The 27,857-nt window shown below is 36.9% G+C and overlaps 2 protein-coding genes and 1 long non-coding RNA gene across 3 annotated transcripts; 2 read left to right on the top strand and 1 right to left on the bottom strand.

Annotated features, from left to right (window-relative positions):
* Window positions 1-134: 134 nt before the first annotated feature.
* LOC123692148 (WD repeat-containing protein 19) lies at window positions 135-18,869 on the bottom strand. The gene is made up of 21 exons (XM_045636840.1): window positions 18,740-18,869; window positions 18,508-18,665; window positions 18,101-18,325; window positions 17,685-17,895; window positions 17,192-17,472; window positions 16,279-16,538; window positions 15,761-15,981; window positions 15,408-15,530; window positions 13,974-14,158; window positions 12,850-13,056; window positions 12,279-12,490; window positions 11,844-11,931; window positions 10,930-11,211; window positions 9,780-10,664; window positions 9,332-9,440; window positions 8,913-9,062; window positions 8,567-8,660; window positions 8,269-8,378; window positions 7,814-7,981; window positions 2,130-2,206; window positions 135-593 (listed from the first exon to the last, which is right to left on the bottom strand). Exons 1-21 carry the CDS (start codon window positions 18,752-18,754, stop codon window positions 482-484), a joined length of 4,173 nt encoding a protein of 1,390 aa, XP_045492796.1. The 5' UTR covers window positions 18,755-18,869; the 3' UTR covers window positions 135-481.
* Window positions 2,728-3,280, top strand: LOC123692151. The gene is made up of 2 exons (XR_006751494.1): window positions 2,728-2,761; window positions 3,093-3,280. It is a non-coding gene; the product is annotated as an uncharacterized LOC123692151 (long non-coding RNA).
* Window positions 18,870-24,965: 6,096 nt separating the features above from the next.
* Window positions 24,966-27,220, top strand: LOC123692146 (probable arginine--tRNA ligase, mitochondrial). Its single transcript, XM_045636837.1, has 3 exons — window positions 24,966-25,086; window positions 25,178-26,276; window positions 26,697-27,220. The coding sequence occupies exons 1-3, from the start codon at window positions 25,051-25,053 to the stop codon at window positions 27,194-27,196; spliced, it is 1,635 nt and encodes a 544-aa protein (XP_045492793.1). The 5' UTR covers window positions 24,966-25,050; the 3' UTR covers window positions 27,197-27,220.
* The last annotated feature ends 637 nt before the right edge of the window (window positions 27,221-27,857 follow it).

Raw genomic sequence — 27,857 nt, 5'->3', positions numbered from 1 at the left:
TAGTAATAAATTTTACTTGCAGTTCTTTTAATTATTTATGGTAGTCTGTGTTTACTCAATAATTTAAGATAAGTAGTAACTACTATGCAGTCACTATTCCACGCGGACGAAGTCGCGGGCACAGCTAGTTATAAATATAAATAAAGATATTCTAAGCTCGGTGGTTATTAGGGACGATTTATTTACGATTACTACGAATAATCCAAACTCAAATATTAAAGTGAAGCTTTTATTACATCGTCTCAAATTTTTTGGTCTGTGTAGCGCATGTCACGTGACGCACGATACGTACGATAATTATCGTACAAATACGATAATTTTTAGTTAAATGTCTATAGTGTGAAAAAAAGTTTCACTTTTACCGTGGTTTCATAAAACCACACAACATTTTTTTTATTAAATGCAATGTTCTTGAGAAGTGACACACTTGTATCATCTGATATTTATAGTTTACACATGTAGAAAATACATTATTTTTATCTTATTCTCCAGTATTGAGATCTAGGTAAAGTGTGACGTCATCAATTTTCACCAAGCGCCGATAGTCCACGTTCTCTCCGCACATTGGACACTTGCCTTCTTCACGCAGGATTCTGAAAAAACAAAAGCATAATATTATTTAAATAATAACTAAGAGATCGCAAATTGAATAGCAATAAAATATATTTGTACCTAGATTACTTGTTCGGTGCAAAGACCACCGAACACCCTAGTCAGCAATACTAGGTATCATAAATTAAGTCAGTCCACAAAACAGCATTTTACCGACGCGTAACATTTTAACATTAAACATACTATAACATAATTATAACATTTACTAGTGGTCCGCCCCGGCTTCGCCCGTGGTACCTACATGTTTAAACTATCCTATCTCTCAAGTTGGATCGAACTGCACATGGTGTGCGAATTTTATTATAATCGGTTAAGTGGTTTAGGAGTCCATTGAGGACAAACATTGTGACACGAGATTTATATATATTAAGATTTAACAGAATAATTAACATATAATATAATAATTAACAATAACATTAACAATTAAACAGTATCAAGTAAAAGTGTAATAGCAGTGATTGTAATAATAAATTAATTAGTGTACATTTTAGTTTGATTTTATAACAAATCCCTCCAACACTAGCCACGTAGCCCACACTGGGTATATCGTCCTACTCCTACAATACTCCTAAATATTTATTTCAGCAAATCATTTTTTCAGTCTTGTAAATTAAAATTTTTAAGCATTAAAGTTTTTCCAATTAACTATGTCTATCTACGATATGACCACGACGGTCATATCGTAGATTTGATCATTTCATGATATGAGTGGCCATTTCACGAAATGGTCGCATATCGTGAAATGGCCAACATAGTTTGATCAGATCGTTAAATCGTCAACGTTTCACGATTTGGTCATCCACATTTGGCCAGATCGTATAAAATATAGAGTCCATAAAATATTAAAAAATTTCAGAATAACTATATTCTAAAAACTTGTTTAATGTCATTTAAGTTAGTGCCGCGGCAGCGACCGGCGAATGCCAGAAGCGAATCGTTTTTGCAATAGAAAACAGTTAGGTTAGGTTAGGTTAGACTTTGATAAACAACGCACGAGCCGAGCGAGCAAAGCGAGCGTGCCGCGGCAGCGGCCGGCGAGTGCCAGAAGCGGATCGCTTTTTAAAAAACAAACAATTTTTTTTTTTTTTTTTTTATTATCAAAAACAATAATGAACTGAAACTACTACTATATTATAATAATATAGTAGTAGTTTCTTAAATTATATTATTTAAGTCGCATTTTTTCTTAAAGCCGCCATCTTATCACATAAACACAGAGCTTGCAGCGCCTCTACCAACGATTAATGTAACTATTTTACGATATGATCAAATAATTTTGATCATTTCATGAAAAAACCGTGCGTTAATTGGCCATATCGTGAAACGATTTCTTATCATTGATCTGACCAAACCACATCATGATGTGGCCAAACTAAATTGGCCATTTCACGATATGCGACCATTTCGTGAAATGGCCACTCATATCATGAAATGATCAAATCTACGATATGACCACGACATCTATATCACAATTTTCACATTGAGAACTAATTGAAAAATATATTATTCACACTTACTCTGTAAATTCACTTAATATAGCTGGAAAGTCGCATTCCGGACATGCTGTGAGATCATCTTTGACGATATGAAGACCCTGCCATTAAAAATATATTAATTAACGTATATACTTATGTTATTTTAAATTAAAGTCACTGATGATATTTATTTACACACATTCTATTTAATGATAGTTTTTCAATTGAATTGTGAAGCACAAATTCAGGGGACATTCTCGCAAGAGAGAATAGTGGAAAGTGTCCAGACTCCAGGTGTAAGCAGTAAAAAACCCTTACTTTAAAATAAAGAAATACTGCTAGTATCCGCATTAAATAACCATCACATAAAAATAATAAAGTCATAAAACCTGGCCGTTTACAAAAAAAGAAACAAGGTCCAAGCACTAGGTAACTAAACCACAGAACAGTAAGAACAAATAGAAGTGTGATGTGGGCGTGGCCCACGTGTCACTAGTAAGGTAAGATCACCATACTTGGTCTCAGTTGTGCGCAGAAAAATATTCGAGTCGGTTGTCAGCTGTCAAACCTTTTCTCCATATTTATTCATTAATTAGGGCGTGTTGTTCGGTATTAGAGTGGAAAAATGATAGCAGACGAAATAATATCAGCAATGGAGGCATTTCATACCATCGGTAAGTCTTATTTTAATTTATTTTAAATATATTTTATGTTATAACTTCGCTTGTCGTAATTTGTCAAAAAACTAGTACTACTAGTACTACTAGTACTAATATATAGTACTACTAGTACTACTAGTACTAATATATAGTACTACTAGTACTAATATAGATTGAACAGCAAACAAGACTTTCTGGAATATTATTGCAATAAACAAACGAATGTCGGTTTAGTGATGGTTGTAGCTTATATCGACAGTATCGATACTTTAGAAAAGACAAACATTATAAATATTAAATTTTATTTTATTTTTCCTTAGCTTTCATTTATCCAATTTATTTATAGATTTCCCAAAGAGGCTAATTTAAAAGAGAAATGGATAAATGCAACGTGACGAGTTAACTGGATGCCGAACAGCACTAAGAAGTCTAACAAAGACCGCCGATACATCAAACCTACGGCAGTTCCAAGATTTAAAATAATGCATATTTTCTGTTTGTATTTTGTAAATATAGATTTATACTATTCTATTCCGTTTTTTATTTAATAATAATAATATGAAAAGACATACTTAGTAGTAATAAACATACTCCAAAATGTGGCACATTGTACTATACTCATATAATAGAAAGAAAAAAAAATGCGCAAAAAATATTTATTTGTGAATTATCGATAACAAGGCCGACATCCCTTAGAGCATAGCATCAGATTAATATCAAGTTAATGTCATTAATGTAGAGTGACACAAATTTCAACCTTATTTCTATGTGTTGAGGTTCAAAGTTATATCTATCGAAAACTAACGCCCTCTCTGTTGTGGAATAGCTGAATGTTCTCGAATTTGTAATTTCTTAGCAAAGAGAAACAAAACAGCTAATATACCTATTGATGATATCTATACATATAATAAAATCGTAGGAAAGTCAAAACTGTACATTGAATATTTTTTTAAAAGAATACATAATCCATGATCTATAATCGATATAGAAGCCAAAAACATAGTTTTTAGAATTTTTGTCTGTTTGTCTGTTTGTCGGTTTGTCTGTTTGTCTGTTTGTCTGTATATTTGTCCGAGCTAATCTCGAAAAGTACCGCATAGATTGACTTCAAATTTTGCACGAATATTACTAACAGGTCGGGTGAGGCTTTTATATACACATTATCATGCTATCACCTCCGGGGGAGGAGCTGTGAACCTTTATTTTTCTAACGTATTCCGTGTATTACACAGCGTACAATCTAAAGACTCATGTTTAAATGTTGTTTTTGGGTAAGTCACGCTATTATCTAGCTTTACACTATAAAAACTACGTCATTTACGTAATTTTGGCAGAGAAACAGTTTAATGAATCTTAGTAGTATAAAGACAAATTTGAAACAGCGCCATCTATGAGACTTCATTAAAATCAAATCAATTTACATGTTTAACGCTTCTTGCAAATTTATAATTAAATCTATACATATAATAAAATCGTAGGAAAGTCAAAACTGTACATTGAATATTTTTTTAAAAGAATACATAATCCATGATCTATAATCGATATAGAAGCCAAAAACATAGTTTTTAGAATTTTTGTCTGTTTGTCTGTTTGTCGGTTTGTCTGTTTGTCTGTTTGTCTGTATATTTGTCCGAGCTAATCTCGAAAAGTACCGCATAGATTGACTTCAAATTTTGCACGAATATTACTAACAGGTCGGGTGAGGCTTTTATATACACATTATCATGCTATCACCTCCGGGGGAGGAGCTGTGAACCTTTATTTTTCTAACGTATTCCGTGTATTACACAGCGTACAATCTAAAGACTCATGTTTAAATGTTGTTTTTGGGTAAGTCACGCTATTATCTAGCTTTACACTATAAAAACTACGTCATTTACGTAATTTTGGCAGAGAAACAGTTTAATGAATCTTAGTAGTATAAAGACAAATTTGAAACAGCGCCATCTATGAGACTTCATTAAAATCAAATCAATTTACATGTTTAACGCTTCTTGCAAATTTATAATTAAAAATTAAATAATATGATGTTGGTGGGGTTTTTAATTGTACTTATTTATTTAACTTTTTAACCCATGTCTTCCCAGAGTCCACTTCAGGTGCTTATATTTTATGTGAATATACTAAATAAAATTTTACAAGTGAGGGTAGATGTTTATTATTTGATGTCAAACAAGACACTATTAACCTCAGAGCAATAAACCCTATTAACAGTTAATTGTGACATTTTAAAAAATCCTTCTTGCGTTCCCACAAAAGGTAAGTTGTAGTCTTTAGTTCTTAGTCTTTAGTTCTTGATAGAATTCTATTTGTTAGTAGCTTTTTAATAAAATTAGGTAAAGTAATCTTTTCATTTTTTTTATTTACAGATTCAATGTTCATAAAAATTAACGATTTGCATGAGGATGTAGTAGAAATAAGTATCCTGGCGCGTGGTCAATTGTTGACTAAAGTTAATTTCCAACGTATGGTACAATCATTGGAAGAATCTTGGGTAATTTTAGAGGATATTTTTCGGGAATGAGAAAAGGGGCAGCCAACCACGTATCAGCGTGCGTGCGTGAGAATCTACCTACGTTTTAGTACCAAAAAAAATGTTATTTTGAAACGTAAATATTGCACTCACAACTACTGTACAAGTATGATTTTTAATCGTGCTTTACTGTCATCTGATTGTTTTATTATCGTTATGGCTATCGCGGTACAGATCGTACTGGGATCAGAGTACATATTATTTATCAATTGGTGTGGTAATATACGTACCACACCAAGTAAAATATTTACAATCATACCAAATGGATTAACACGGTATGTACATAAGGCGGTCTTATCGCTTACTAGCGATCTCTTCCAGACTGCCCAAGGAAAGAGATAAAGAATTATACTCATGATCCAGCAATTTTCAACCGAAAAAGAAGTTTTTCTGTAATTGGTAGTTGTTTCATTTATTTATTTTAAATACCTAATTTTACTTTTATATTTGCCCATTTGCATTACATTCAGCTTCCATAAAACTTATAAAAATTTTATGTTTATTTCTGTCTAATATAAATACTCTTTTTTAGATATAAATAACAAAAACAACTTTTTTATTAAAATTTAGTACCTTGGGAAGATATTATCTATGTGTTAATAGAACAATACATAAAGGAAATTATGTTACGATTTTATACAATGAAAATATGTAAAAAAATATTAGCAGGTGTAATTATTAAATTGATCCCGAACCCAAAACTGTAGTTAATTTTTTTTGTCATTTAGTGTTTAATTCATGTCAATTGGTTCATTAATAAAAAAAATTATGATCATTTAAATAATTACGGCGAACATTTGCTAAGGCATTCATGTACAAGGTGTAATCGTTCAGTGTGCACAGGCGATTTTTTTTTTGTAAGTATAACAATAACAAAAAACTTTAAACTGATATCGAAAGTACTTAACCTAATAATGGCCGTAATCATTTTTTTAAATAAATCGAGAAATATCAAAAAAAATATCTTTAAACCCTCCCATACATTAAGTACATAATATGAAATATGAATATCCCATATACTTTAATATGAAAGATTTTAGCTTTCTTTTTCTTTTTTTGGTTGTCTGCTTTAATTACTTCGCAAATTTGAAGTGGCATTTTCCACGCTTTTTCCGGACATTTTCACGCATTTTCCGGATATTTTCCGGGCATTTTCCGGGCAATTCTTCACGCATTTTCCGGGGATTTTCCAGGCATTTTCCACGCCTTTTCCGGACCATTTCACGCATTTTCCGGATATTTTCCGGGCAATTCCTCACGCATTTTCCGGGGATTTTCCAGGCATTTTCCACGCCTTTTCCGGACCATTTCACGCATTTTCCGGAGATTATCCAGGCATTTTCCACGCTTTTCCGGACATTTTCACGCGTTTTCCAGATATTTCCCGGGAATTTTCTGGGTAATTCCCAGGAAATTTCCGGGGATTTTCCAGGCATTTTCCACGCTTTTTCCGGATATTTTCCAGATATTTCCCAGGCATTTCCCAAGCATTTTCCTTACATTCCCTGAACTTTTTCCGGGGATTTCCAGGCATTTTCCACGCTTTTTTCGGACATTTTCACGCATTTTCCGGATATTTTCTAGATATTTTCCAGGCATTTTCTGAACATTTCCCTGACATTTCCCAGACATTTTCCGGAGATTTTCCAGGCATTTTCCACGCGTTTTCCGGACATTTTCACGCATTTTCCGGGGATTTTCCAGGCATTTTCCAGACATTTTCCTGACATTTTCCGGGAATTTTCCAGGCATTTTCCACGCCTTTTCCGGACATTTTCACGCATTTTTTGAATATTTTCCGGGCATTTTCTGGGCATCTCTCAGGCATTTTCTGGGGATTTTCCAGGCATTTCCCACGCTTTTTCCGGATATTTTCCAGACATTTCCCTGGCATTTTCCGGAGATTTTTCAGGCATTTTCCACGCTTTTCCCGAACATTTTCACGCATTTTCCGGATATTTTCCGGGTATTACCCGGACATTTTCACACATTTTCCGGGGGATTTTCCAGATATTTTACAGGATTTCCGGAAAGTACGTAAGTTTTTTAGCTTAGATTAGTAATAAATTCTATTAACAATTCTATGAATTGTTTATGGTAGTACGTGTTTACTAAATAATTGTATGTAAAGTAGTAACTACTATGCAGTCGCTATTCCACGCGGACGAAGTCGCGGGCACAGCTAGTACTAAAATAAACCATAACATGGTGCGTTAGGGTACATATTGAAATGCTGAATTTGTAACCTAAGTCAATTTTACTCAAATTAAGCTGTCCAATCAAAGGCATAGTTTACTTGTAGTGTACTGTATAACTATCGGTTTAAATGTGTGGGATTGGCGACAATGGTTTTCATACTAATTATGACATTATAGCACTTCTATTTGTTCTTACTGTTCTGTGAACTAACCCTGGCCGTTTAAAAAAATACAGTCACTAAACAAATCCAAGCCGTTAAAAAAAATTAAAGACACTAACAAAACCCTGCCCACACACACACAAAAAAATACAAAATTCAAAAATCGAACACGTACCGTCGCCAAGCAAAACGGCACGTCTGCTTCACACCGTGCACAGTGCAGCTCCGCGCTGGGCAGAGCGGCGCCGCACAGCGGGCACGGGGCGGTGGGAGCGGGGGAGGATTCTGTGCGGGGCGGGTGGCGTACTACCCACTCGATCTTTTTTGAGTATTTGGGGTCGATCTAAAATTTAGATGATGGATGTAGAATACATATTTTTGCACGAGTAGGAATTGCAAGAATGCAGTTTTAGATTGAATTTTGTTAGTCGTACTATTTTATCTTTATTACATTGCACCAATAGGTGCGATTAACATTTGCATTATTCATTATAGAGTATGGATTTTTATTTATAATTGTAGTAATACAGAACACAATACATACAATTTATTGAGTCGAATGATATTTTTGGTGTATTATATGTGTGTTATTGTTAGATACGCAAACAAGGCGTCACTTTATTTATATACCTGGTCTCTAAACTCCGGCTGCATGAGCACACGTGCCCAGTGGAGCGCCTCGGGTTTGAGTCCCGCGCGCACACATTCAATCACCGTCGACGTTAAGATTGACACTTGATCTGCAAATATACATTATTTATAATTGTTATTCAACGTGATCATCAAAATAAGAATAATTAAATGTACGAGAACGTGTACATAATTTTTATTGTAATAAAAAAAAATATTATCTACAGCAATAATGCAATATGCAATATATTATGTCACCGAAATGCAATACTCTCTTGAATGGTAAAAAAGTACTTACGTTGTTGCGCGGGAAAAAAGGAAACTTCAGCAGCAGTTCGCAACAATAGCCTAGCAGCCAAGTCATGACGCCCTCTTTTTACATGCGTTCGTACCTGTCAATTTAAATAAATTATACGATTTAATTAAAGTGCATCGCAATATTTAAATACAATTTTAATAAATAAGTATGCATCTATAAATTTTACGGCGTTGTGTTTTGAATACTTTTATTCTTTGTATAGATTATAACCTAAAAATTGCGTTAACAACATCGTGAGGTAACGTGGGGAGCGTGCTGCTAGGCAGAAGCTTTACTTTGTACCATGGTGTACTTTGATCAATTGTCGTTTAGTGTAAGCACTTACCAGTATATATGAGTGCAGCAAAGCCAACGCACGGCGCAAGTCACGTGGTGCGGGCAGAGCACGAGCACGTAATGCTCCCACCAGCCCGCGCGATACATCTCTCGCCTCACGGTACCGCCCCGCTTGGCACTCACCCGCTGTTATTATCACCTGTATAATAAACAATTAATGAGTAAAACAAACGAACATAACAGTTAGAAAGTCCTCCTTTCGTTTCGAACGGTTAAAGTGTAAAAGTTATTTTATTGAGCGTAATAGCGTTTCGCACTGAATTCTGAGGTTTTCAAAAACAAAACGAAAGGCGGCCAACAAAACCCCTTCACTGCTAAATCAATAAGAACTGTAAATGGTGGTAACTGGTAAGTGGTAATATGCTGTTATGAAAATAATACCTTATTTTGTCTTATAAGTATACTTACAGCCGTTTTAGCCGCTTCCGTGAATTGTTTCTTGGCCATATACAAACGGAACAAGTGTCGTGGATCTCGGGGATTGCCGTCTGTCTCTCCTAGCAAAAATTCGATCAACCTGAAAATTTCCTTTCGTTACAATCTCTTTATAGTTCACAAAACACGGGGTCACCAATATTGGAATCACCAATGTAGGGGCTTGTTATGTGCGGGTGTAATAAAAGATGATTAACTACGCAAAAGGTTATATTTCGTTAACTACATATATTTTACCGTATGTAATTAATATTCGACCTAATGCGACCCACCCGCGTCCCGACAAGCCCGTAACTGTCTGTGCATAGCGCACGTACTGTTTATATATGAGTTACCGTGTGAACTTTCTTAGCGTTACACTTGAAATTCGATAACTCATAAATTGGCTTGTCGACGCTACATCAGATTATTTTTACATTACCTTCTTGTCAATCTTTCATCATCACTTGCAGCAGCTGAATCGATAGCAATTGTAATAGCTTCATTTTCCTCGTCTTCCGAGCCACCGACTTTCAACAAATGAGACATCGCTTTCTTGTACTCTCCCGCGTGGAAGTAGAACTTTCCAGCCAACAAATGATTTTTTTCCCCTTCAAAATGTATCGCTAAGCTCTTGAAATCCTCTGGCCTCGCTTGGGACGTCTGGATTAAAATTTCTCCATATAATTGCAATTTGCCATTCTTCCTCGCCAATTGGAACGCTTCATCATAGCATAAAGACATGACCAGGAATTTAATTGCCGATGTAGGATCATCGATGTTTTGGAAATAATTCGCAACCATTTTGGCTCCTTGAATTGATTTCGATTCTTGAACCAAAGTCACAGCTTCATCTATATCGTCAAGTTTGTCCAAATTGAGGCGTATAGCCGATTCATAGTCTTGTGCTTTCATATAAGATTTTAGAGCATCAGTGTATCGACCTTCTGCTTCCTTAGCCCTTGCATATTGCAAGTGAATGCTCGGTGAATTTATTTTGGGTATAAGGGCTTCAACTTTCAACCATGATTTCAGTTTTATGTACAATGACGCCGCTTTTTCAGTATTTCCCGCGTGATCGTATAGAGCAGCCGCATGGCTGTACTGTTTTTCTTCTTCGAGTAACATAGCACAGTCTTTAAGCAAATTCACATCGTGGGAGTATTTCATAGCAGTGGTGACACCACGCATAATATCACCACATCTGATGGCCATCCGAGCGATACCAGCTTCACATTTCGCATTGTGTTCTTTTACTTTTACGTTATCTGTGTTTTCATTTATAATACTTTTCTCATAAGTCGCAAGTGCATCATGATAATTCGCTCTGAAATAAGCATTGATTAGTTTAGTTATTAGTTTACTAACTTTTTTGTGCAAAAAATTGCCACTTTATAAAGCTTATACGACCAAACTCTTTTCGATCTTCTCTATTTTTATTAGCTTATAGTCATTCGATCAAACTTTCTTTTAACCGAAAGTAAAAATAAATCGACCATAAAAACAAATATTCATTGCATATGTCCTGGACCCCATACGGGGACATAACATCACGTTTTATCCAACCTATTACCTATAACAACACAACTCACGTCAAATCCAAATGCGCAGCATGATGCAGCGTAAGATACGGTGCAGCAGCGGGACAAGCTGTGTGCGCTAGTTGTGCCGCGCGGGCCCACTCGCCACGTGCCGCTTGCAACTCTAACGCATACTTTGCCCCCACATTCCCCCCACTATAACCACAATCCCCGATGTAGCCAATCCCAATATCCATACTACCAGTTTCTGCACTTTCTCTGAAACTAGTTCCGCTGCTTTCTAGCCAGCGTAGTGCGGCGTCGCCCTTGTCTAAGCACGCGCAGAGTAACCCACTGTAAATGTTAATGTATACACTTTTGGCTTGGCTAAAGATTTTTTTTCATTTAGCAACCTATCAGTTTAAAAAAGAATGTGTGCGTGTACTAGTGTACACACGTAAGAAGTGAAACTTCTTTATGACCTTATTTAAAAAAAAAAAATTGGTTGTCTGTAGAGTTGGTTTACTGACGATAGTTGAACGTGACAACGATTGTGCTTCTTTGTCGCTCGTTCCGCGCTCTCGCTCGCACTTCAAGCCTTACATGGAACGCCTCCGAGCGAGGTAACGCCGCATGAGTCATGTTTTTTCGGGCGTGCAGCCGGCTCTATCGAATTATAAGACGTTGTCACGTCAAAATAATTTACTATATGCAACTTTACAGAAATACGTCGAATCACGCGTGGTAGAGATAAGGAAAAGATGGCGCGTAACGGAAAAATGTCACGCGTAACGAAAAAATGTTACACTAAAGTTTTTTCCAAAGAAGTTTCACTTCAACAAATAATGAACTATGATTGTAAACTTAAAAACAAGTGTACTTTCTAAGGCACCCTGCACACAGCTAAAATAAAATCGAGTGCAAATTGATACAGAATAAAAAAAAATTATAGCCAAATTTTTAAGCAATAAATTTATATAACAAACCTCAAAATAGGTAACTCTTCCACATGTGAGGCGTCTTCCAGAGCCCAAACCATGGCCACATCGCTCAATCTTGTGTACACTCTGATAGCTGAAAATTAATTGTTTTGTGCTATTTATAACTTAGAAAAAAAAAATTAGGCTAAAAGCTATTCTCTTAATTTTAAAAGTCACCATGGGCCACGGCATTCACATAATACCATCAAATGTAAGTTCCATAATAGAGCCTTGTCTATATAATTTTCTAGTTATGGTGCAGTACTTTTACCATCGATTCACAACGCTTCACTAAATCGTCGCAACAGGAACAAGTTGTCGATGTGCTTCTAATTCTATATTTACTTTATCGACTCTATATGAAAGTACAAAAGCCTTTAAGTTCGAAGTCCAAAAGCCTTTAACGATCTTATATCAGAGTCCGAAGTCCAGAAGCCTTACCAAACTCCACATTAAGGTCAGCAATAGCAGCTTCTCCCAACTTCCTCCACACTTCTGGCTCGTCTATCGCATCGCAGAACAACCACGCTTCACTAAAACGTCGCAACAGTAACAACTTGTCGATATGCTTCTTTTGGTTCGCGACGCGTTTCTCTGTGTCGGGTTCAGCTAGCCCGCTCGTGTTGTGCGACTCGAGGGCAATTTTTATTACGCTGAAATTGAAAAAAAGATGAAAACTTTTTTTAACCAGACTAAATTTTCAATCGAGTGAATTATTTTTAGAAATAATTCGACAACACTTATCACACAACATGTTGTTTGTGAATACCTAAAAAACAAGTATTCAAATGGCCTCATTATCACCTACAGACCATAATGCGGTAGCATTTTATGCTACATTTTTTATGTGTGGAGGCAAGTAGCTACTTGGAGCTCCATACAAAAAAAATGTAGCATTTAGTATTTAAGTAGTTTTAAGTTCATATGGGCCGTAGTTTTTAAGTTATATTAAGACCTTTAACTGTAACTACATTTGTTGCCTGAAAAAAAAAATAAACTAAAAACAACCTACCTCCCCACACTCGCATAACAGTACACATCCCCCGAGAACAGTATGAGCGGTATCTGATCCGGTAGCAGTGGCGTGGACGCCACGCGCGTGCAGTACGCGCCGGTCGTGGAGTGCGGCGTGAAGTAGTACGTGTCGAGTGTGGGGCCCGTGTGCACTGCGAACACGTTGCGGTCCGACAGGCAGATGTCCCAGACCACGCTCTTGCAACTGGACGAAATAGCTTGCTTAAACTGCTGTTTGTAATTTATTTATTTATTTATTTATTAAATGCTTAAGTAATGGAAATAAGATAGGGAAATTTTGTTCTTCCCACTTGTTTGATGTGCAAAATAATTTTTTTTTAACAAAAAACTTAAAATCTGTAAATCCAGTCAAAAGTTCTGAGGTAACACGGCCAAAAATTCAGTCGAATTGAAAACCTTCTCCTTTCCTTTAAATCGATTAATAACATTTTTTTATGCAGCGCATATCGTAACTTAGAGCCTGCAATGAAAAAAAGTGCGCGCTTACAAAGTACACATTACACAAGAAGTGAAACTTCTTTGCTATGCTACGTTCGCCCTTCCTCACTCTCTGTCGATCTCAATCCCTAGCAGCACCTGTCAGCGGGCACGGCGCACAGCTCGGGGGCCGCGGGCCAGTACACGTGCGCGCGGCGCCGCTCGTCCAGCAGCAGCGCGCGCGCCCCGCTGATGTCCGCGCACCTGTCAGTCCGCACGGCGCACAGCTCGGGGGCCGCGGGCCAGTACACGTGCGCGCGGCGCCGCTCGTCCAGCAGCAGCGCGCGCGCCCCGCTGATGTCCGCGCACCTGTCAGTCCGCACGGCGCACAGCTCGGGGGCCGCGGGCCAGTACACGTGCGCGCGGCGCCGCTCGTCCAGCAGCAGCGCGCGCGCCCCGCTGATGTCCGCGCACCTGTCAGTCCGCACGGCGCACAGCTCGGGGGCCGCGGGCCAGTACACGTGCGCGCGGCGCCGCTCGTCCAGCAGCAGCGCGCGCGCCCCGCTGATGTCCGCGCACCTGTCAGTCCGCACGGCGCACAGCTCGGGGGCCGCGGGCCAGTACACGTGCGCGCGGCGCCGCTCGTCCAGCAGCAGCGCGCGCGCCCCGCTGATGTCCGCGCACCTGTCAGTCCGCACGGCGCACAGCTCGGGGGCCGCGGGCCAGTACACGTGCGCGCGGCGCCGCTCGTCCAGCAGCAGCGCGCGCGCCCCGCTGATGTCCGCGTGCAGCGCCCGCACGCCGCACGAGTGCTTGTAGCGCACGCACCGCCGCCACTCCTCCAGACCGATGTACTCTATGTCACCCTCCTGGGAAACCAAACGTTTGAAAAAACGACATGTGGCACTCGGGGACTGCCGCGGTAAAGCTATTGCATGCTATGCCTTCAAGCCACACCTCCGCCCGTCGGAGTGGGGAGCGTGAGGTTTTTTCGTTACGGAATTTCTCGATCCGGTCCCCGTGCTCAAGGCCCGCGATAGAAGCTATGCAATAGCTTAAAAAAAACAATCACGACGAAGGATTCGTTTCATTTTTGCACAGTTGGTCGACAGAACAGGCGTTGCCACGGCATGGCAGAAAGACACGAGTTCGAATCCCGCCTCGTAATTAATTTTTTTAATTTTTTAACCATGTATCCGGTTATCGTGCTAGACTCAGATGGCTCCCTATCAGATTACGCCGGGATACTCACATACTCCATTTGCTTTACAAAGTTTTGTTTTATCGTAACACTCCCTCATATCTCAAAGATAAATTTCAGTATTTATGTACTCACGGACTGAACCTGCGCTCTCATGAAACTCTATCTCTATGTATTCCTACACACAAATCTTTCTTCAATTCTTCATTTACTGTGAAAGCTATTAGGGTCAACTCACACCAAAAGAGCGTCGAAGCGCGGCGAAGCGGAGCGCAGTTTCCGTGTCATATGAATTTTAACTTTATCTTTATTACTATAATACTTATTATCGCATGACAAGCTCGAACGAGTCGCGCGGATGCCCGCGGCGCCATTAACGGAGCCGTGCGCCGCTCTTTTGGTGTGAGTTGACCCTTAAACTGTGGAATGATCCTGTCACAATTGGAAAAGCTCAAACTTTCGAGACTTTCAAACGTTTACTGAATAAACATTACATTAAAAAGTGATAACTTATTGTATTTAGGTACCTATATATTTTAATATGATATTTATTTAATATATGCTTTATGTATATGTGTGTGTATGTATGTTTTTATTTATAATAATTTTTATGTACTTATGTATGTGTATGTTTATGTAGGTATATTGTTTTTTTTAATTTGTTTTTTAATTATTAATCTAATACAGCTTTACCACCACCCTCTGTCATGATTTTATGTTTTTTATCTTGTGATTGGTTGCCTGGAAGAGATGGCTACTAAAGCCATAAGGCCGCCATTTGTGCATGTCTCTCTTCTGTATGTCTTTTCCTGTTTGTAATGGTGTACAATAAAGCGTTTTCATTAATTCATTCATTCATTCATTCATTCATTCAAACACGATATGCCAAAAATTAAGAAACCATATTGTGTACTCACATCAGTCACAAAAATAAAAAAATCGCTAGTAAGATGTATGTCGACTATTTTAGCAGTGGCCATGTGCGGTTCCGGAAATAACATAGCTTCTTTCTCTGGTTCGGATGGATCTGGAGATTCGATCTGAAAAATAGAAAATGTTTATATAATTATTTTTTCAAATACCTATATAGCATTAATTCATCGCAAGTAGCCCCCTGACAGTATTAAAGGGGGGAGGGAGTGTTAGAAATACGAATTTTTTTTTTCGAATTTAGTTTTGTGTAGTCCGTCAATTTTTTTTTTTTTTTACTATAGCACCGCGAGGCCGTCTTCCGATGCCTCTGTTCTTGTCTTGTGACATGTATACTCACGGAATGCAACATAGCCCGCGACTGGAAGAGCGCAGCCGCGTACTGTCCCGCCACGCGCAGCGCGTCCACGGGCGCGGGGTACTGGCGGCGTATGGGAGTCCCACCAGCTAGTGGGTAGAACCACGCGTGGTTACCGCTCGCACAGCACACGTGTGCTCCACCGAGGGCGATGGAAGTGGGTTCGGTTGTGAGCGCGTACGTCGCTAGGGCTGTTGATTCCGCTGGTGGGGTGAAAGAACACTTTTAAGTCGAAATAAAATTATTAAATTTTCCATCCTCCGTGTTTATAATGCAACTCCCACAATTGATACAAATATAACATTAACATTCAGCACTTTGAATTACCACCACAAATTTGTTGTTAAATATAGATGGATTAATGGATTTAATTACGTACAACATAATTTTACCAATTTAAAATAATCAACACTTACTAAGCAAGAATGCATCGTAATTACACCGACGTTACCAAAAAACATAACTTAAAATAAACTACACTAAAATACAAAAATACTCACCCCTATTAACCGGCTCAGGCTCATCCCCGACCGCAATACACTGATATACAGTGACTTCAGCCAAATTAGTCAGCGTCAGCACTCTCGTACCGTACGCAGCGTACAGCGGCGGCAACGCAGTCACGTACACGTTCAAGTACGCACGGCCTGCGGTAGCGAGTAACCGCCCATCGGAACTCCACGCGCAACGTTCTGCGCCGCCAGAGGGAGTGACTGAGCCGCAGACTTCGCCGTTGTTCCACACGGATATTAGTTTGAGTCTAGATGAGATTTTAACGAGATTAATGTTTGTTATAAAATTGGGGTTGGACTATGAAAATAGTACTTATTGCTAATTTCATTTCACAAAAAATATAATGGTAAAATGTAATATTCCATTCTCAGAATGTAAACACAATGTTATCAATCTGCAAGAATAGGACACAGACATGCTAATTTGTAATAAATTTTACAGAAATATCATGTAATATGTGATGTACTATCTGCTAAATTATTTCCGGTTTCATATATTGATAACTAGCTTACCGACCGCGGCTTCGCCCGCTTTGTCTAAAACCTAATAAATTATATACTAAATCCTTCCTCTTGAATCACTCTATCAATTAAAAAAACCGCATCAAAATCCGTTGCGTAGTTTTAAAAATTTAAGCATACAAAGGGACATAGGGACAGAGAAAGCGACTTTCTTTTATACTATGTAGTGACTAGCATAGCCTATAATTATTGAAATACTTAACTTATTAATTGTAAAATATTATTTATATTGTAATTTAAAATACGGATAGCTAATAAATGATTTTTAATATTTCTTTGTTTTATTTAAATCCTTCCTTTTGTCATGAGTATATGCAAAAGAGTGACTCAAAAGAAATTCTGTATAAAATTAGATTAGTACATAATTTTAGTTACTCACTGTCCATCACCACAAGACGCTGCTTGGCCATTAAATATGGCAACATCTGTCAAACTGTCCTTATGATTCTTAACTTGGAACAACTCCTCTCCCACCTCCTTTATATGTGTGGATATCGCGATCACAAATCCAGCACTAAAACCTATCAATATATACCCATCTCCGTACCACTGGTATGAAATTATAGAACCATATCGCTGCTGAAATGCAAGTTCTATTGGATTTTCTGGATTCAATAAGTTATATAGATACAGGGTTCGCTTGCCAACAATGAGGCTTATCTGAAAAGTACATAGTAATTTACCATATTTGCAGTATTTTATTAACCGACTTCAATAAAAAGGAGGAGGATATCAATTCGGGCGGTATATTTCACAAATAGTCAATAAAAATTAGTACATATATTAATGTTTAAGTAAATTTATTTACTTATTCTTTACAATTTGGCTATAAATAACACGTTAAAGTGCCTCAATTCAAGTAGTAAACTTACAGTATTTTCACCAGCAACTCTTTCATCTGTCTTCATCTCAGAGAACTGTAGCTCATTTGGTATATCTCTCAAAGTTATCACTCTTAATGTATCTCCATCTGAGTTGTTTATTGATAAGCTCTTATCATCAGATCCAAGGACTAAAATACTGTCTCGATTCCAAGCCGCACATGTTATTTTCTTTGTGTGCTTTCCTATTATGGGTATTCTCCTACAAAGTTTAAGACTAAGTTTAGTTACTGTTCAAAATTATTGTTTATTACAAAAATTGTTTAAATTGCCTAATTAACTACAAAAAATATTTTTTACAATACAAACAAATAAATTCAGGTTAGGTTATTGTTTTGAAGGCATTTAAATAATTTATACCAAGTGATTGGAATGTAATCTAGAAATTAGCGATAATAAAAACATACTTAGTGGTATGATGATGATACAGTGCTAAGTTTCCTTTTTGGGTACCAACAGCTAAAAGAGGCTCTCCAAACGACCAAGCCAAACATGAAGGTGGCTCTCGTAACCCTGTGTCTATATTTATTTTCTTATTGGTATGACATTCCCATAGGAAAACTGAGTTGCTGTTTGGTGTTATCATAGCGAGATAATCACCATCGTTGTCCCATTCCATGCCAGCACATAATCTGTAGAAGTAATTGCTTTATATTAAGACTTATATTGGAGCATTGAGACAATTATATTATAACATTAATGTAAATTATTTTTTAATAACACATTTCGAGGGATTTATGAGTTACAACTATTGATTCTAATATCATTTTCAATCTGTTTCTGTCTTTTATAGAAGTTATATACAATTATTAACCCAGGTAATTTAATTCTTTCCAAAAGCTGTCCCGATCGGTCGTGGATCGCAACTGTAGCATCTGTTCCAGTGGTGGCGAGCAAGGAGCCAGCCTCACCCTTCTGCCACATGAAGTAAAGCTCGCCTAGCCCATGAGGCTGCTCTATCGTATACAATAACTAAAAACAAGATTATTACTTCAATAACCGAATTACCTATTGTACTTATGTATTTGAATTTAAAAACACACTACCTTCGGTGCCGACATATTGATAATATTTCGCTTTATTTCACATGAATTTATTAGTTGTATTGGTGTCAGTTTTACATCTTCAGTTTGTTTATTTTTTATTCTAAGTTGCTAGGCGACCGATAAAAATTGGCATTTCTTCTCCTCAAGTTTCAGCAAAGTTTCAGCTATATTGACATTGACAATGTCAATTTTCAAGCATAAAAAATGTCATACCGAGTGACAGCTTTTAGCTCCGAGTCTATTAGGCTACGTTCAGGATTATAAATTCTAAACATAAGGCTATAAAATATACTACAAAAATATTTCAAATCTCAATAACACAATAAATATAGCAAATAAATAGGTAGTTTTCTTAAAATAAGACATTAATATATCTATCAAAAATTATGAATCCTTTTCTTTTCCCTTCGGTCTCAGTACATATCGAGACCAGTGCAAACTTAGCACGCCATCTATGGAATTTTGGGTCGAAAATGACCTTGATCGTTAGGTCCCCGTTAGGTCCTTTAAGGTCCCACAATTTTTTCGTTAGGTCCCCTTTAGTTTTTTTTTAAATAATTTTTTAAATTTTAGGTATAAAAAAATGCAACTTTAGCACCCCATCCATAGAATTTTGGGTCAAAAATGACCTTAATCGATAGGTCTCCGTTAGGTCCTATAAGGTCCCACAATTTTTTCGTTAGGTCCCCTTTAGTTTTTTTTTTAATAATTTTTTTTTTAATTTTAGGTATAAAAAAGTTACACTTTAGCACCCCATCCATAGCAAAATTGGCAAATTTTATCAAGATCGTATTCTTTACCGTTAGGTCCGTATAGGCTCATCATTGAAATTGTTGAATTATATATTTTATCATATATATATAAAGCTACACTACCACTCACTCACTGACTGACTGACATCGGGTTTCTCGGAAACTACGGGGAAAGTTGGGGGGATTTTGACGTGATCGTATAGAGGTGCGGCGAGTGACCACCGGAAAAATATTGACATCTCCAACACCCTGGACAAGAGAGTGGACCCCTGGAGGTGCGCAAAAACGGTGATACCTGGAGGGGGGGTGTCTGAACAAAAAATGCTCGGAACTGGTGGCGATTACCAGGGGTGGTGGAAAAATGGGGATTTTCGCGAAAACAAGATGGCCGCCGTACTTTGCCAAAATCGCCGTTTATGAATCCTTACGTCTCAAATTTGGCACACGTGCTCTGTTCGAGCCGGCGAATCGATCGGTGCCCCGTTCGAGTGGCTCCGGGCCCCGGTTTCCGACTTTCATACATTGGAAAATCCAACGGCCCGCGGAAACGGTGCGAGTTGGGTGGGGGGTCCCGGAACTAAAAATGATCACCATCCTGGGACGCTACCAGGGAGCCGTAGTGGGACGCTCGATTTTGGAATTTTTCCATTTTTGGCGCAAACATAAAAACGTAAATTTAGCCGAGGTGGTGCAATGGAGAAATACACCAATGATGCATTCGTACTCGCCCAGCACCCAGGATATCCAGAAAAATCCGAAATCTTAAACTTTCCCTCATCTCTCGAAGACGGTCAACGGCCCGCGCAAACGGTAGCAGCTACATCTGGGGTGCTCAAACTAAACTTGGAGTAGACCTCGAGCAATTACCACAGATAGTGAAAAAAATTCAAAATGGCGGAAAAAATGGCCGCCGCCATACAAATGCTAAAATGGCCATCGCTGATCCGATTGCGCTGAAACTTGGCACAGGGGCTTTAATCGAGCCGCACATTAAGATGGCATACTCATTATCGAGTTTCCACCGCTGGTTTCCAAGTTTCATACAACGTAAAATTGGACGGCTCTCTGAAACGGCGCAAGATAGGTGGGGGGTGTAGAACTAAAAAATGATCAGGAAGATGGGGTTCTACCAGGGCAATCGAGAAATTTCAAATTGGACGTAATTTTTTTTCAAAAAATGGCCAATTTTTCAAAGCAAGATGGTGGCGCCGGTTTCGTCACGATCGGTCTGAAAATTGACTTCTGTGCTCTGATTGGTCAGATTTACAAAACTGCATACTCAGAATTTCTCTCAGACCCCCGGTTTCCATTTTCCATACATCACGAAATTCAACGGCTCTCTGAACTGGTGGCACTTAGGTTGGGGTCACCAAGATAAAAATTGTTTAAAAACTTGGTCCGCTTCCAGGCACATAAAATTTTTTGCTAAAAAGCGAAATTTTTTTTTTCGAAAATTTTGTATGAAAATTTCCATAGTAGGAAGGGTAATTGAATAGCATCGGCAAAAGACGGCACCGCGGGCTGCTTGCTGCCCGCGCACCGCGCAACTTCGAGGGTTGACAGCCTCCCGGAGTAGAAAATATTTATTAACTTTTGAACTACCTCACGAGCCAAGCGAGCGAAGCGAGCGAGTCACGGCAGCGGCCAGCGTAAATATTCAAATAGGTAGCGAGGAGCGAAGCGACGAGCGTGTTAGGTTAACTTTTGAACTACTTACCGCACGAGCCAAGCGAGCGAAGCGAGCGAGTCGCGTCAACGGCCGGCCTAAATATTCAAATATGTAGCGATGAGCGAAGCGACGAGCGTGTTAGGTTAACTTTTGAACAGTTTATTATAAAAAATCACAGCCCGCTATCGATAAGACGTTTCAAAAATTTTACCTACCAATATTTGAATAAGTAATTTATAAGCAGTTTAGGTAGCGAGGAGCGAAGCGACGAGCGTGTAAGGTTAACTTTTGAACTACCACACGAGCCATGCGAGCGAAGCGAGCGAGTCACGACAGCAGCCGGCCTAAATATTCAAATAGGTAGCGAGGAGCGAAGCGACGAGCGTGTTAGGTTAACTTTTGAACTACCTATCGCACGAGCCAAGCGAGCTAAGCGAGCGAGTCGCGGCAGCGGCCGGCCTAAATATTCAAATAGGTAGCGAGGAGCGAAGCGACGAGCGTGTTAGGTTAACTCTTGAACAGTTTATTATGAAAAGTCACTGCCCGCTATCGATAAGACGTTTCAAAATTTTAACAATATTTGAATAAGTAATTTATAAGCAGTTTCGACTGACTGTAGAATCGCTGTTAGCAGATGTTACAAATGGAAAGGAAATTCGAATGCATTTTCAAATGACTGAAGATTTCTGCCCTGGGATGAGCCGCGAGCTGCTTGCAGCTCGCGCACCACGCACCTTCGAAGGTCGACAGCATTCCAGAATAGAAAATATTTGAATTGGGAATTTATAAGCACTTCCGATTGACTGTGGAATCGCTGTTAGCAGAAAATTACAAATGGACTGGGAATTTTAACACATTTTCTAATGACTGCCCTATTGCTTCAACTCAGGGGCAAAAGGGGCTCGCGGGCTGCTTGCAGCCCGCGCACAACGCACCTTCGAAGGTCGACAGCATTCCAGAATAGAAAATATTTGAATTGGGAATTTATAAGCACTTCCGATTGACTGTGGAATCGCTGTTAGCAGAAAATTACAAATGGACTGGGAATTTTAACACATTTTCTAATGACTGCCCTATTGCTCAACCCAGGGGCAAAAGGGGGTCGCGGGCTGCTTGCAGCCCGCGCACTACGCTCCCTCGAAGGTGGACAGCCCCCCGGAGTGGAAAATATTTGAATGGGGAATTTATAAGCATTACCGACTGACTGTAGAATCGCTGTTAGCGGAAAATTACAAATGGACTGGGAATTCTAACACATTTTCTAATGACTGCCCTATTGCTTCAACCCAGGGGCAAAAGGGGCTCGCGGGCTGCTTGCAGCCCGCGCACAACGCACCAGCTAGTTAAAATTATAAAATTATAAAAACCTGCGCATGCGTCTTAGAGCATTAAGGCATGCGCACATCATACATAAACAATGCGAAATTTAAATTGGTATCGTTTCATTTATTTAATTTAAATCAATAAATAAATCTATACTAGTCACGTCCGAAAGATGAAACTGGCTTTTTATTTCGAAAATTTATTTGGCAACACTTGACAGTTAACTGTCATTAAAACCTGAGTTGTTGATGTGTCATAGCTTGTCAAAGTGATTTTTTTTTCTGCGATTTTAGCTTAGGATTTTAGTGATTTAAAAAAAAAAAATATTTTTGAAAACTGAGTTGAAAACATGACGAAAACTTTAAACTATGATTAATAAATTTAAAATGAAACAATTTGAAAGAGATGTAGTTTTCAAGGAAAAACAAGAGTGTTTACGAGAAATATCTTAATGCATTGTTATGTGTGACTTGATATTTTGATGCTTTTCATCTTGATTGCATTGCACATTATTATAAGTAGGTATGATTTGTTTTATATTATAATTATTATTTTGCATGGATGATACTAGTAACCCAGTTAAAAACTATTCAAGCAACAATATAAAATTGAACGATCTGTCCGTTCAAAATGTTTAAAGACTCAAAATCAGTATCTCGACGAGATATATTCTATGACCGAACCATGTTATTCATGTTGAAGAGCAGTACAAAAAAAACAAGATGGAATAACTGCAGAAATGGAAGAGTTAATGATGTCAGAGATAATGATAGTGATTCTTATTCTTTATTCGCGGCTTAAAGCCAGTTTCATCTTTCGAACCAGACGTGACTAGTATAGATTTATTTATTGATTTAATTTAATAAATGAAACGATACCAATTTAAATTTCGCACTGTTTATGTATGATGTGCGCATGCCTTAATGCTTTAAGGCGCATGCGCAGGTTTCAATTATTTTATAACTAGTGGTCCGCCCCGGCTTCGCCCGTGGTACGTATTTAGTATCCTATATCCTTCTCCTGGCTCTAAACTACCTCCCTGCTAATTTTGAGCTAAATCGGTTCAGCCGTTCTTGAGTTATAAGTGGAGCAACTAACACGACTTTCTTTTATATATATGTAAGTATAGATTTTAATAACATAAATAATTTAACAATTTCAATGATGGGCCTCTACGGAGATAACGGTAAAGAATACGATTTTAATAAAATTCGCCAATTTTGCTATGGATGGGGTGCTAAAGTGTAACTTTTTTATACCTAAAATTAAATTAAAAAAAAAACTAAGGGGGACCTAACGAAAAAATTGTGGGACCTTATAGGACCTAACGGAGACCTATCGATTAAGGTCATTTTTGACCCAAAATTCTATGGATGGGGTGCTAAAGTGCACTTTTTTTATACCTAAAATTAAAAAAATTATTTAAAAAAAACTAAAGGGGACCTAACGAAAAAATTGTGGGACCTTAAAGGACCTAATGGGGACCTAACGATCAAGGTCATTTTCGACCCAAAATTCCATAGATGGGGTGCTAAGTTTGCACTGGTCATATCGAGCATTAAACTGTGCAACTTTAATCTAAGCACTACATAGTTATGTTATTACTTTTGCCAACACTAACATAAATTTATATTTTCATCTAAATACGAAGTGGAATTCGCAAATTTCGTACTTTATATACAATTTTTTTTCGGTATTTTTTGTAATATTATAGAGGCAATTTTATTGTATTTTTAGTACAGTATTTACCAGTACACCACAGTACACATATACCGGGTGTAATCGTTAAGTGTGCACAGGCGATTATTTCATAACTATTAAAAATATCAAAAATCTTTATACTGATATCGAAAGAACATTACCTAATGAGTAAAACTGTGGAGTAAAATGACAAATGAAAAACCATCCAAAAATGTTCCTACATTAAACAGTCCCATACATTTAATTTCCCATACATTTTATGTTCAATTGTTCAAAGCAAATGTTCGAAGTGACGTCCTCATTTTGGAATACCATTGTATTCCACATAGAGCTCTATTTACAGTTTCTAAATGAATTTTCATTGAAATTTGCGTAAAACCAAACAAAAAAAAAACAAAATTTTTCATATTACATGTTTGGGATAGTCATAATATTAATATATCTTAATATAATATAAATCTCGTGTCACAATGTTTGTCCATAATTTACTCCTAGACCACTTAACCGATTATAATAAAATTCGCACACCATGTGCAGTTCGAGTCAACTTGAGAGATAGGATAGTTTAAACATGTAGGTACCACGGGCGAAGCCGGGGCGGACCGCTAGTCTCGTGCTAAATGTATGGGTGTTTGATGGAAAATTTTTGGATACTTCCAGTTTTCTATATTTTGTAAAAAAAACATAAAATTTTGATATTGCCATATACCGATAGGCGATAACATTTTTATTAATTTTAGTAAATGGCAACATTTCATTGACATTTATTAATTATTTATTTATAAATAAACAATAATTTAACAATAAATATGTATGAAGATTCGATTTCTATTTAATAAAATATCCAGTTATTATAGAAATACACAATGACCACTAGATTAATGTCAATTCTTGCAGATCAGGTACCTATAAAATTTAATTATAACCTCAAAAGAACTTCGTATTATTGTTTTGGTCTCCTGTTTATATATACATTATATTAACTGCTTTCAGCTAGTCAGTCACCCTGTGATTAAGAAAGATACGATAAAAAGATTAACAAACTTTCACTTAACTTATAAACACACAGAACACATCTATGTGGTGAACTTATTTCCAAGTGATAGTACAGTAATTTCCGAGCAAGCAAAGAAGGAAAGGGAATCGGAATCATTATTATTTGAAGTTGACAGAAACCTTGTTATAAAAACTGTGCTTGATGGTATCAAACAAAAAGAGAATGTAGTACCAGAAAATCCAAAAAGGATTGTGATCGATTACAGTTCACCAAATGTAGCAAAACCTTTCCACGTCGGTCATTTAAGATCTACTATAATCGGTAATTTTATTGCAAATATAAACACGCATTTCCATAATAAAGTATTTAAATTAAATTACTTAGGTGATTGGGGGACGCAGTTTGGGTTATTGCAATATGGGCTCAAAGCTAGAAATATTACTGTAGATCAATTAAAAAATAACTCTTTTAGCACTTTATACAATGTGTATGTTGAAGCAAATAAATTAGCAGCTACTGATGAAAAAGTACAAAGCGAGGCTAAAAAATATTTCACCGATATTGAACAGGGAAATGCAGATTTGGAAACTTGGAGATGTATAAGAGATATAACAGTTAAAGAATTGCAAAATGTTTATCAAAGACTTGGTATAACATTTGATCATTATGAGTGGGAGTCTGATTACAATGGAGGTGCTATTAAAGATTTAATGCAATTATTAGAAAAACATAAAATTATAACAACTCATGAGTCCGGGAAGAAGGTTGCCACAGTAAATGATAGAGAAGTAACAGTACTGAAAAGTGACAACTCCACATTGTATTTATCAAGAGATATTGCTGCTTTACTAAGTAGATATGAAATATATAAATATGATGAAATGCTGTATGTTGTTGACAATGCGCAAACGGATCATTTTAATGTCCTTTTTGAAATTGTTAAAAAATTTAACACTGAATGTGTGACGGGCTGCAGACACATCAAATTTGGAAGAATAAAAGGGATGAGTACAAGAAAAGGAAATGTAATATTTCTAAATGATATATTGGATGAGGCAAAAGCAAAAATGCATGAAAAACAATTGCAATCAAAAAGTAGGTTACTATAACATATATTATACAAATATTATTAAATGTTAATGAGAAGGTGTTATAAGACTTAAATGCATTTAGAATATTTATCTTAGAACATTTTTATCGAATAAATCTTGTTACTATTGTGGTACACTAAGTTGTATTTTAAAAAAGGTATAAGAGTGACTAATTAAAAAAAAAGAGTTAAGTATGATTGAATTCTACAAATTTCAATTAAAACCTATTAGTACATTAGTTTTTATTTCATAATAAGCATCATTATCAAATTGTTTTGTACATATGCTGGGATTTCCAATTACTTAGGGGTGTCTGAATCAGAATACTAAATACTAAATGAGTCTGATCTAAATAAGCACAATATTAAAAGAACTTGCAATATTCTTTTTATAAATCCATACAAATATTATCTTCTTTTTACAGATACAAGATCATCAGCGATGAATGAAGAAACATGTGATATACTAGGCACTACAGCAGTAATAATCAATGATTTAAAGCAGAAAAGACAGAAAGATTATGTATTTGACTGGGATAGAGCACTTCAAAGTGAGGGGGACAGTGGTGTAAAGCTCCAATACCTTCATTGTAGATTATGGAGCTTAGAGAAAAATTCAGGAGTTGGTCTTCCAGATTTTTGTGACCCAGGGTACTTAGAAGAAGAAATTATTGGTGAAGTGGTTGCAGAGTTAGCAAAATTTGACAATATTTTACACAGAGCCTATACAGAAAATGAAGCATGTATTCTTGTCAACTATCTTTTTAGACTATCTCGTTATGTTAACAGAATGTTCAATGAAGTTAGAGTTAAAGGTGCCAGTAATGATGTAGCTTCGCAGAGACTTCTTGTATTCTTTGCTGTGAGGCAAGTTGTAAATACTGCTCTTAAAATATTGGGAGTGAAACCTCTAAATGAAATGTAAATAAATAATAATTTATTCCATGTATTTTATTTATTGATTTTTAATGTTATGCTACCATTTTTAATATTTTAATGGAATGTTGAGAAATAAAAAAAAAATTAAAACCTCCCATAATTATTGAATTCAGACAAATACCTATAAAATAATTGAAAATTCATACAACAAACTTAGACAACAAAGATAAAACATGTACAATGTACCTATTAATTGTAAATTGACTGTATCGGACAAAAAAACAATATAAATACGATAAACAGTAAGAAATACAAAGAAAGCTTTAAAATAACAAATAGAGCAGTTTATTTATAAGTACAAACTACAAACAATACAATTAAAAAAATAAAATATTATATTTCTACATATTTCTACTACATTTAATTATATACCGTAAAACGGGGTTAATAGAAACAATCTAGACTTTCAAACCGACTTTAAAAATATAAATTGTAAGTTTCGGGTAATAAAGCTGCTTTCATTGTGGGAGTCCTTTGCTATTTTACAAGATAATTACAATTTTAATGCCAAATTATTATCTACTTATGAGAAAAAGACAAAAACCTGGTCAATTTCTATTTTCCCGGAATATGGGGTCAATAGATACGACATATGGGGTTAATAGAGAAAAATGATAGGGTTGTCAAAATATTTTATATTGTGGTAG

This window comes from Colias croceus, chromosome 5 (genome assembly GCF_905220415.1).
Source record: "Colias croceus chromosome 5, ilColCroc2.1".
In the NCBI taxonomy this organism is placed as follows: Eukaryota; Metazoa; Arthropoda; class Insecta; order Lepidoptera; family Pieridae; genus Colias; species Colias croceus.
Note: the sequence above shows the minus strand (reverse complement) of the source record. Positions and strands in the feature narration are given on the sequence as shown.